Source organism: Schistocerca nitens, chromosome 2 (genome assembly GCF_023898315.1).
Source record: "Schistocerca nitens isolate TAMUIC-IGC-003100 chromosome 2, iqSchNite1.1, whole genome shotgun sequence".
In the NCBI taxonomy this organism is placed as follows: domain Eukaryota; kingdom Metazoa; phylum Arthropoda; class Insecta; order Orthoptera; family Acrididae; genus Schistocerca; species Schistocerca nitens.
Window position 1 is genome coordinate 284,983,667 of NC_064615.1, and position 12,000 is coordinate 284,995,666.

Sequence of the window (12,000 nt, forward strand, 5' to 3'; positions counted from 1 at the left end):
ATCAGTATAAAGAATAGATTTACAGGGTAAGTTACTCGGAAAGTCATTTACAAAACCGAGCGGGGTGGCGCAGTGGTTAGACACTGGACTTGTGTTCGGGAGGACGACGGTTCAATCCCGCGTCCGGCCATCCTGATTTAGGTTTTCCGTGATTTCCCTAAATCACTCCAGGCAAATGCCGGGATGGTTCCTCTGAAAGGGCACGGCCGACTTCCTTCCCAATCCTTCCCTAATCCGATGAGACCAATGTCCACGCTGTCTGGTCTCCATCCCCAAAACCAACCAACCAACCATTTACAAATAATATAAATACTCGTAGTAGAGGGCCAAGCGCTGAGCCCTGAGGAATATCTCGTTTTATACTTAGAGTCTGTGACTTTTGGCCATTATGCTGTACAATTTGTTTTCTATTGCTGAGGTATGATTCAATTAGTGAGAGTTCCAAGTGTTTGATTCCATAGCAACACAGTTTATCTAGTGATAATTTGTGGTTAACTGAGTCAAAAGCCTTACTCAATTCAATTAGAATGGCTTCAGCAGATAATTCTGACTCGAATGAGCTTAGTACAAGAGAGACAAGGTTTTCAACTGCTTTGACTGTTGATAAGTTTAACCTAAATCCATACTGAGAATCATTTAATATATTATTGTCTGATAGGTGTATGCATATTTGCTGCAGTATGCAGTATTCTATTATTTTTTAGAGAATAGGCACAAGTGATATTGGTCTATAATTATTGATACAATACTCGTCACCCTTTTCGTAAAATGGTATGACAACTGTATTTTTGAGACATTCTGGAAAGTGTCCACTAGAGAGCATCCAGTTTATCAATATGCAAAGAGGATATGATATGAGATCTACAATTTTTTTAATTACAAAGTTTGACAGGCCATAAACATCTTCATATCTGGAGTATCCTAATTTAGAGGTTGCTTTAATTATATCAATTACCTGCACTTCTCTCCATTTACAAGCTGACACTATGTTTGTAATGTTTTGTTGAAAATTTCTACCAGATGTGGGGTGAGAAACAGATATGTGTGTAGAATTGGAATTATGGTTGCCCTGAGTTGAGAGGCTAAGTTTGGCAGAGTTGACAAAAAAGTGATTGAAATCATCAGCAGTGATATTAGCAGCATTTGTGTTGTCTGTATAGTTTATATTCATACCTAGCTCTGCTTTTATTACTTTCCACGCAGCCTTATATTTATTGTGTGATTTTTTAATGAAATCACCATTTGCCTTACACTTGGCTATTTTAATTCCAGATTTGTATTTTCTTTTCAGGTTTTTGTAAGTTTCTTTGTCTACTGCTCCCTTTTTGACCTTACGATGACAATTAATTACCAACAGTCTCAGTTTTTATAATTGAGGTGAAAACCACTTCTGTGAAGTTGAGAAGTTGAGTAGCTAGGTTTCCATACTTTTTTCTTTTTTTTAACCAGTGGACAGCATCTATGGACGAGTGCAGAAATGATTTTGAGGGACGTGTTGAAGGCTATATCCACATTTCTAGAGGAATGTATAACAGTATTCCAATCTATAGACTTAAGTTGTTCTCTATACTTGCTAATATTTCTACCTGTAAATAGTCGCACACACTGAGCTTGTTCCTGGTCTTCTTTTGGTTTTTCAGTATTTAGTTTCACCCATATACCTCTATGGTCTGACAGGTAATCGGCATTAAATAAGCCTAGCTCAAAATCACATTTGTATAGATTTGTTATTAGATTGTCAAGACAGGAGAAATGCCTTGTAGGAATTTCATTAACACAAAATAAATTATAGGATCTTAAAATGTTTACTAAATTAACATTTCTGGCTGTCACTTTCCTAATGTCTATGTTTATATCCCCAAAAATTAATATTTTGTATTTATTATACTTTTGTATACTGATCTCAAGTTTTTCTAAATATTCTATAAATTGTTCTACATTACTTTCAGGAGTGTGATATAAAAAAAGAGTTATGAGCTGTATACTAGGTATAATTAAAGCAGCTGCTTCAAAAACACCTTTAATGCATAAGTCACTAACTTCAAGAACAGAAAACTTTAAGTCTACATCATTTGCTGACATATGTGGATGAACTCTCATACGATTCACTGGGTCTGCGGTAGTATGTAGCTAATTTGAAACCTAATGGTACATACAGTTTTATATCTTCTTCCTTTAACCAATGTTCGTTTATTCATAAAATCGTTCTTTTGTTACTTTTTAATAGTATACCAACCACATCAGCTTTATTTTTCAGAGACCTGACATTTAAGTGCAGAAATAAGATAGAGTTTGTGTCACAGGAGGGGAGGAGTACAGTATTATGGGGCAATGGAGAAAAGTTAATTGTTTTTCCAGCCCTGGAATCGATGTTAGAACCTACAGATCCGAGCAGTTTCGCTCAAGCCCCCAATTCCAATTTCTGCACAAATCTCAAATCTACGCAAATATCCCGTTCACACGCAATGATGTGTCTGCGCAGATGTGATGTGCGTAGACATTGTTGCATACAGATCGTGCGTGTGGACAGGCCTTAAGATAAAAATGCAGAAATATACAACAGCTTCCTGTGTGCCGCTCCTGGACGAACGGCAAAGACAAAATTATGCTTCTTACATAGTGCTGTGAAAACGAAATTTCGTATGACAAAAAGCAGAACAGCCGTAGAACAGGAAAAAGAAGAAATATAAATCAGCATCTACAAAATTAGCCTCTGAAGATGCCTTTCAAATAATGAAGGCAGAACGCGGATGGAAAGAAAAAAATTTTCATTTATGATTAAATGTTTCTGAAGTAACAATTACCAACATAAAAGTAATCGGTAAATTCGTTTCGCAGTTGTTTGGCTGATACATGTGTAGGGGTCCCAATACTATATTTGATTCGGCACATCTGTCTTTGCGTAATTCTCCCTTTCGACACTGACATTTAGCACGAGTATTGAACACACAAAACTTCTGCCAGTTGATAAAAACTTTTTGTAACTGGCAATTACTTGAGCAAGATACAAGAAACTGTGTCCGCTACAACTTGCAGAAGCTACCTATGGGGTCTAAGTTCTGCAAGTTGACGAAACTTGCGGAATTCAACTAGCTGGGGGACTGGGGGTGGTTTTTCGTGAAAGGCGCTTGCAGGTGTTTATTTGCTATAGTTGAATTCTTTTATCTTGGCGGCTCGCGCATGCCCGCCCAGACGCGGGAGATTGCTGCGTTGCCAGTTGCACACGACGCACGCGCCAAGAGAAACAGCGCCATAGTACAGTATAGTTCGCAAGCTTACGTTTAGGGGGGAGCGCGCAGTTTATGAAGTAAAGCCACCACGGCCGCATTAACCCTTTCGCTGCTACAGAGACGTGCTCCCCGCATTCCGCGCTGTGCGCGATTTTATCACTGCACTGATCGCCTGTGCTGACACATGGTGTTTTCGACTGCTTTGACACACTTATCATTCGATTCCACAACAACTATTTGGCCCAAAAATTAGATTTTTACACATCTTCTTGACTGATACCTTCCCCCCACTTCCTTTGACTGACTGAAGTGCTTTAAAATAAAGCCAAACGCGCCCGGTGTAAATAAAACTTTTATTACAGTCGCGAAAGACGGAATATTTCTCAGTATTACATACGACACCTATGTGGTACTTAAATTAAATGAGATATTGTTATACAGTAAATTTTATATGAAATTTAGGTACCTTGTCCACATTTCATTCTCAACATTGTGGCAACTAAAATCGACCATACGGAAAGTATACGCTATGGACTTTTACCTCTGCAAACTCTTCAAAATTTCGTGCAATGGTTTACTACATTTAATGCTGCACAATAACTGGGTTGAACATCGAAACAAAATTAAGTCATTTATGGGGGGAAGGTATCAGTCAAGAAGATGTATAAAAATCTAATTTTTGGGCCAAATAGTTTTTGTGAAATCGAATGATAAGTGTGTCAAAGCAGTGGAAACACCATGTGTCTGCACAGGCGAGCAGTGCAGTGATGACAAAATCGCGCACAGCGCGGAATGCGGGGAGCACGTGACTGCAGCAGCGAAAGGGTTAATGAAGAGACAAAGCACTAGAAATTTCAAAAAACTGCATTCAAACGAATAAAATTCGTGAAGTAAGACACTTCGATATTGGTTTAAAATAAAAAAAAATATTTTGCACCACACGAGGTTTGAACTTTTTTTTTTTTTTTTTTGATGGGATAATTTTTATTAAAACAATTTAATAATCATATTAGACAATTTCTGAAATACTTGAGAATGGCGGAAAGGGATATATAATAATTTGACTAGCCTTCCAACTACACTTTCTGGACATTAATTGAATCTGAAGTGATCAGATCTATATAATCAGTCTTTCACTGGATCAGATCTATATAATCAGTCTTTCACTGAGAAACTGACTTACACATCACAGTGCAAAAATGAACAGGCAATGTGCCAGCCATTGAATATTACATTTATCAGATAGAATCTTATGGTTTTAAACAATCGATAAGGACATTTCTATAAAAACTGTCTATTTCCAAATTTCTAGTATAAGCCAATAATGCACCTTTAATGTTTTGTGTTTTGACACTATTTCGACACACAATCTCAATGTCACATAAGTTCTGTACATTAGCTTATAAGTTGCAAAAACTACTCTCTGAAGTAGAAAAAGTACACATCATTAATATACTGTAAAATCTTAAATAGTATCCTTAAGGTAACTACAATACATCACTGTCAACACAGTCTTCTTTTTTATATTAACCAATGCCTATTCTTTCAAATACAATTTTTAACATATTACCGAACTTTTTCTTGTGATTCGAATAGCTTCTAATTTTGTGAAACTCACACAGCATGTGTACCTTGAACTCTATGATGCTATCGGATCCTAATTTGTTAAGGACGTAGTTAACAAAATTTCCCAGCAACCAGTGCACAGCGTTATTTTTTGCTTCTGGGAAATAGCGTGCGTCAGGCCTGTGTATCAATGACAGCGATATATACTCAGGGGATGTTCTTGTAATCAGAGCTATTTGCTCTCGGACCCACTTCCAACTATTCATGTGACCACTGCAAGTATATCTGTGAATTACTGTGTCAACTAGATGGCATTGTTGACATAAATTTGTTTCACAGAGTCCGATTGCGTGCAGTCTTTCATTGGTGCTAACTATGTTGTTAACTGTCTTGTACCATGCCGTTTTTATGTTAGACGTGAGCACATTAGAACTAATGTTTTTCCAAATCTCAGTCCACTCAATGTTTGGAAACTGTCGTTCTATTTTGTTTCTTCCTTCGCTTTTCTTTCGTTCCCGCATTATGGCTCTCGATGTTAAGTGTCGTGACTGCCTGAGTTCGACACTGACATAACTAAACTCAACATAGAAAATCCTCACGTGCTGTAAGCGACTGTTGATATTCTGCACGTCAATCGGGGGAAGCAGGCTTGGAGGTTTAATGATCTCGAAAAGTTGGCTGGTTATGCTTTCTCGTGAGTCTCTTATTAAATTAACTTGCCTTTTGATAAAAAGAGCAGAGGCTTTATCCGTTATATCAGTTAATCCTAGTCCACCATTTTTAGGATCTAAAGTGGCTACTTTAGCAGGTACTCTGAACACTTCACCTCTCCACAAAAAGTTGGTGATTTTGGCCATTATTCTCCTCGCTATCATTCTCGGTATTGGAAACAGCTGGGCAGTATAATAAGCCTTAGCAAGGATGCATGAGTTGATATACTGTGTTCTTTGAACTTGGTTCATATATCGAGTTAAATTCTCTACAATGGCTCCTTGCACTTTTCTGCTGCAACTTTCCAATTTAAAGCCGTCATTTTCATAGGACATGCTGTCAGGGTGATCCCAAGTGTTTTATGTTGTCGGACTATTTTTGCCCACTCGACGTTGATATTATCAAAACCTCTGAGATTTAACATCTTACTTTTTTTTTCGTTTGCATTGGCTCCAGATGCTCTACAGTACGAATCAATCACCGTTGCTAGCGTGGTTACCTCGTCATTATTCCTTATAATGACCCCTATATCGTCAGCATAGGCTCTTATAACTGTTTTATTTCCTGATAATGTTAAGCCTTTTAATGTAGCATGGACATGTCGGAGGAAAGGTTCCAGCGAAATTGCGAAGAGCGACATGGACAGAGGACTTCCTTGAGGAACACCTCGTTGTATTTGCATCGGCCTGGATTGTTGACAATTCACCGCTATTTTAGCATTTATTCCAGTTGCTATGTTCTTAATCAACTGTATGACCCTATCGTTGAAACCTACTTTCTTCAATGTCTGTAGAAGATATTCATGATTTACTACATCGAACGCTTTATAAAAATCTAAAAACAATAAAGCACACTTTATGTTTGTTACAGAAGTTATTGCAATGATATCCCTGAATTCCGCTAGATTTTGAAAAATGGTTCTGCCTTGTGCACATTTCTGATGTTGACTAATAATTTTATCTGTAAGGCATGAAATTCTCTTGTTTATTATTCGAGCTATTAATTTGTAATCAGAATTCAGCAGTGAAATTGGACGAAAATTATTTAAATCTTTGTTTCCATTATTTTTTGGCACCAAAACAATTTTACTCTCCTTAAACTCAGCCAGAATCATTTTCCCCTGAATAACCTCATTTACAATGTCCGTGATTTTTGCACCTACTATTGGCCAGCAACGGATGTAAAACTCTGCTGGCAGACCATCCGGTCCTGGGGATTTTTTTGGTGGTGAGGCGCACAGAGTCTCATACACGTCTTCTTCAGTGACAACCTCGAGAAAATTTTCGTTATCATCTGTCAGCTGTGGAGCTAGGATGTCAAGGAATTCTTCCAAGGAAGCATCTCTACTTTGATGTACAGAATATAGCTCGCAATAATAGCGATAAATCTCGTCCATGATATCCTGCTGGGTTCTGAGAATCGTACCGTGTTTTGTTCGAATTTCATCAATAAAAGTCCTTCTCCCGTTTTTCGTATGCTTCACTAAATGATATAGGGAAGTAGTTTCATCTTCTGACACCGAATTTGCCTTCGATTTTATTTTCAACCCTTCCATTTGACTTCTCTTGATATTAAGTAACTTGGCTTTGACTTTTTTGATGTCTGCTATCCGAAGTGAGGAACCTGCTGAGACTTGATCATATAGATCTCTCAAAACGGAATAGTAATACTCTATAGTGGATTTCATTTCCCTTGCGCTCTGGGCACTGTATTGAATAAGAACTTTCCTCAACTTTGGTTTTGCCATTTTAACCCACCAGTCAATAGCAGTGGCATATCTACAACGGGCTCGCAGGCATATTGCCCATGTTTCTTTAATCAGATCTTCTAAATCATGATTTACTAACAAGGAAGTGTTCAAATTCCACTGATTCTTGAATCGGCGAACCGGCTGTCTTGTTAGATTTATGCAAGCTAAGACACTTGAATGGTCTGAAAAGTACGTAGGAATGGTTTCTACTTTTGTCACGGAAGTTTCAAGATTTTTAGAAATATATAGTCTATCAATCCTGCTGCGTGATATTGCCGTGACATAAGTGAACTCAACACTGGAGGGGTATTTGATTTCCCATACATCCTTTAATTCTAAACCAGTAACTAGTTGTTTTAGTTCACTTGAGAAATTAAAATTAGGTAACTGATCTTTTCGATTTAAAACACAATTAAAATCACCTCCAAGTAATAACTGTCTTGGCGATTTCCTTAACAAGTATATTAGGTCATCTTTGAAGAAACGTGCCCTGTCAGCTCGATGAGAACTTCCTGAAGGGGCGTACAAGTTGACGATAGTCACATCATAGATATTTAGTCCTATTCCTCTTCCGGATTCCAGTCGTTCCACCTCGCTTACTGAAATCCCTTCCCTCACCAAAATAGCTGTTCCAACACTTGTTTCGTGAGACACATTTATGTAACTGACAAAACCGGGAATTACCAAATCCGAAATTAGAACTTCTTGTAACAGGGCAATATCAGTCGCGGATTCGTACAAAAATTCCTTAAGGGCCGATAATTTCAAACCGGTCGTGATTTTATTTATGTTTATAGTGGTGACAGAATAAGATTGCGTCATTGTGCTGTCACTATGTAGTTGTTTTGATGAACTAATATAGTTTTATTTGGTTCAGGGTTCAGTTAAGCTGTAACAGCTTTCTCGGAAGGCTGAACATGGAATAACACTTCAGTCAGTTTATTAGTTACTGTCCCGTTTTTTTCTGCTTCTAATGTTTTCTCTTGTAACGCAAGCAGACTGATTTCCTGCTAAACTTTCTGATTTTTCCTCCAGTGATTCGTGTACGACCGTTTCGGACTGAACATTCTTTGGGCTTGGGTCGCCCCTACCGGATTTTCCCTTCCCTTGGTTACGAACTACATTCTCATTTGGTTGTGTCGGTATTTTACTTCGCGGCTTATCTGGAGCAGCAGCAGACGCTTTCGCAATCTCGGTTGCCGGCGGCGCCTGCCCTGAGGTGTTGACCGTGATTTCATTTTGGCCACCACTTCCTCTTTCTTTATTAATTTCACCCACTTTCTGATCGAGGGAAACAAGTGGAGACTGAAGTTTTGCAACCTCTCCCTGAATCTGTTTATTAACAGATAGATTCTGATCTTTGCAATCGGCTACTGCACCTGATGTTTCTTGCAAATTAATGCTGCTTACACCCCCTTCATTTTCTGGTACCGTATGTGTATTATCTTTCTGTTCATTAGATTCCATTCGCATTTTGCCTTCAGGTTCCTCTGCCTCCTCATCGCACTGTTTTTGCTTGCGAAGTGAGGGAGTGGGACAAGACAGCTCGTCCTCTGAACAACTATCAGTTATCTCCAGAGGTCGTTTTTTCGGTTGCGTTTCAGTTTCACGAGTAGTGGCAACAGGGTTTCCTTTTGTTGTTAACGGGGGAAACTGACTGTTATCGTGAAGGGAGACATCAGCTTGGCCCGCTGCGTTAACATCCTCAACCAGTTGTTCCGGGCTATTCTTTGGTAACAGATCATTTAAGGTAAGCTTCTGACGCTGTATCAAATTACTTTTAAGAACAACAGTTCGCCGCGGACATTCCTGTCTGAAGTGGCCGGTTTCGTTACATATATGACATGTAGCTTCCTGACCTGTATAAACAATTTGTGCCTTATACCCACAAACAGTTATGTGAGACGGAATATTCGTCTTAACGTCCATCTCTACACAGCGGACCCCGTTAAAACACTGCAGTTTAAAGCGAGGCGACCATCTTTCATTTGCAATTGATTTAACGTCTCCGTAGTTTGAAAGAGCTTCCTTAATCTTATCATTTTCAATTTCAATGGGAAGATTCAAGACACGAACGGTTTTGTAGTGAATGTCCGCTCTATAGATGGAAACCTTACTTTTATAACCATTTCTATGCACAAAATCTACTTCATAGCCCCACTTTCGTAACACTTTATCAACAGTCGAAGCACTGATTAACTTGACAAAAACACAGTATTTTTCCTGATCCAGTTGCCAGGTATGAACGGTTTCAGAATTTAGACCAATTACCTGTGTAATCCAGTCATCTATTTCCAGGGATGTCGGCTGAACAGGACGGGATTCCTTGTCAAAAGCAAATACCAGAGTATTCTTCCTGAGGTTTGTAGCCATGGTTAATCCAGCGAAGCAATTTCGGTTAAACAACCGAAATTCCAAGTAGCAGCAGCAAGACCAGAAAGAGTGATCAGATCACAAGGAACAGGAACGAACACGGAGATTAACGGACGGACGGCACTCGGCGGAGCACAAGTACAGCGATGTAAACACTGAAGTGCAGCGGAACAGTTAACAGCGGCCACTCGCGAGCGCGGCTGAAACGGAACTGTACTCGTTAACTATCGCCTTCCAATCCAACGCCTTAACCATTACGCTAACGCAGCTTGTCTTGCATTATGTCTCCATAAGGACTCTAACACGTCACGCAAAATTCTGACAAACACTGTTGGTATGCCTATGAATTACTCGCACTTCGTCGAAGTACAATAGGAAATAAACAATTACCGCTGTTCTTTATTGCGAAAGAGCGGTTCGTGAAATTGATACAAACACCTTTCCTTGCTATCGCCTGAATTAAGAGTCTTATTGCTTGTTTGGTTTAATTAATTAATAGAAAATGAAGCAATTGGCATAAAGAATGGTTTTTCCAAACTTTCGAAAAACAAGTCTGCTATCAAGACATTGCTTTTGTTCTATTGCTTCATTTATGACTGAACATTTCTAAAACTGAAGACACTCGTCCGTGCTCTGTACTACAGTCGAGATCTGGCAACGTCGTTCTCTGTTCATTGGCTGACTGTATGTTTTGACGTCAGATGCGCAGAACGAACCTAAACTCGGCCGCCAAGATATATGACGCGCACTTTAGTGGACACTCGCTGTACAGAAGCAGCCACACATTTCTGAGTACTCGAAGGATTACGCTCTTAACAACCGAGGTATTAGCTGACATGCACTTGCTTTTGGGTTCATAGTTCGCGCGAATTACAAAGCTTTTGCGAGCCCATATCCGTAAATGTTGACCAAAATAATGAGGGCAGAGGGTGTGTAGTAAGTGTGTTTTTATTATAATGTTGGAGAAGTGCCCTAGTTTAGCAGGAAGATTCATATATCGGACGTTTTCAGTAAGAATTGCGTTAGATGTATTGCAGACGTCTGTATAACGCCGCATTTCAACCAGTTCTTCAGTACTTTGGCCGATCCAGAATAAAACTAAGTAAGAAACCTGTATGTTATATACGACTTCTGAACTGGCAGAATGTGTTAAAACAGTCTCTTCCAATTATCTCCCGCTTTAACGTGCATTTGAAAACTAATTACAGTAATTTCTGAATGACAACTTTTTCCACTCACTAGATGATTTTTATATACATCAGTAGTCACACAAATATTAAAAGAAAAAAAGAGAACGTTGAATTATATAGTTTAAAGCAAATTTTGTTAACAGTCGTATTCATGGTGTGTGAAACAAAGATTAATCTAATCAAGCCATTTTTTAAACTGTCGAGAAGGTGTTACACTCTAACCTTCGTTAAAAAAAATTGAGTGTCATGTAATATTTTGTCTAATGTAATATCTTGTGTAGACACCTTTATTAATCTGACACGTTCCACATCATTACGAAGTGTCGTATTCATGATCCATGGAACAAGTACTAATCTAATCTGTCTTGAAAACAACAGACACACATCCGAAGAACGTAATGAGAGCAATATATGCATATTGAAACACCGCTTACGTTTTAGGTGTCTGGCTTTACCTTAAGACTACAAATTGTAACATTCCAAATTGTAACATTCTGTACTTCCTCTGAGTTTGTAAGTAACCCGTTCAGTTTTTTGAGCGGCAGAAGCCGCCAGCCAGTTTATTTATTTTGATCCAGCTTTGAGCATTTTTATGCAGTGGATGTCTTCATAGGGAAATTACATATATTTTACAAATATGTTTTGTTGACATTGTTACAGTACACATACTAATAATAATATAAGGCACATTATATATATATTTTACAGTACATAGAGAATAATATATAGTAGTATCAAATAAATTATAGACATACTAAGGCAAATACAACATAGTTTACAGTTAGTAAATTATTTCTATCTCTGGTCATCTTTAGAACAGGTGAAATTCTAAAATATTGTAGAAAGCCTTTTCTTTCACTCATTTTTGATTTTTTGTTTGAAAGTCATTAAATGAGACTGTGGGCATATATGTTTCATTTGCTTAGTTTCTTCCTTCTTCCCTGGAGATGTAGGCTTAGCTGTTTTAAGTTTCCTTTAATATTGAATAGACAGCTGAATTTTTATTGTTCCTTAAACCAGACATCTTTCACCTGATTGCAGTGAGCATTTTCTTCTGGTCTACATTTGCGACCATTTGCTCTTGTGCAAGCACTTCATGAACCAAACAGTAACTTTCCAACCAGTCATAATTTTACAGGTCACTGCACATAACCTTGCAGTGCATTGCACTTGACATCGT

General features: G+C 38.3%; 1 protein-coding gene across 3 annotated transcripts in view; it reads left to right on the forward strand.

The window, feature by feature from the left end:
- Positions 1-10,322: 10,322 nt before the first annotated feature.
- The window catches only part of LOC126236032 (oligoribonuclease, mitochondrial), a 72,894-nt gene continuing 71,216 nt past the window's right edge, over positions 10,323-12,000 (forward strand). The window contains exon 1 of one of the 3 annotated variants that reach the window (XM_049945058.1): positions 10,323-10,454. Coding sequence is in view for 1 of the 3 variants with exons in the window: in XM_049945056.1 (XP_049801013.1) it covers positions 10,657-10,732 (76 nt within the window). In the remaining 2 variants the exon portion in view is untranslated. The other 2 variants (XM_049945057.1, XM_049945056.1) reach the window with 2 other exon arrangements.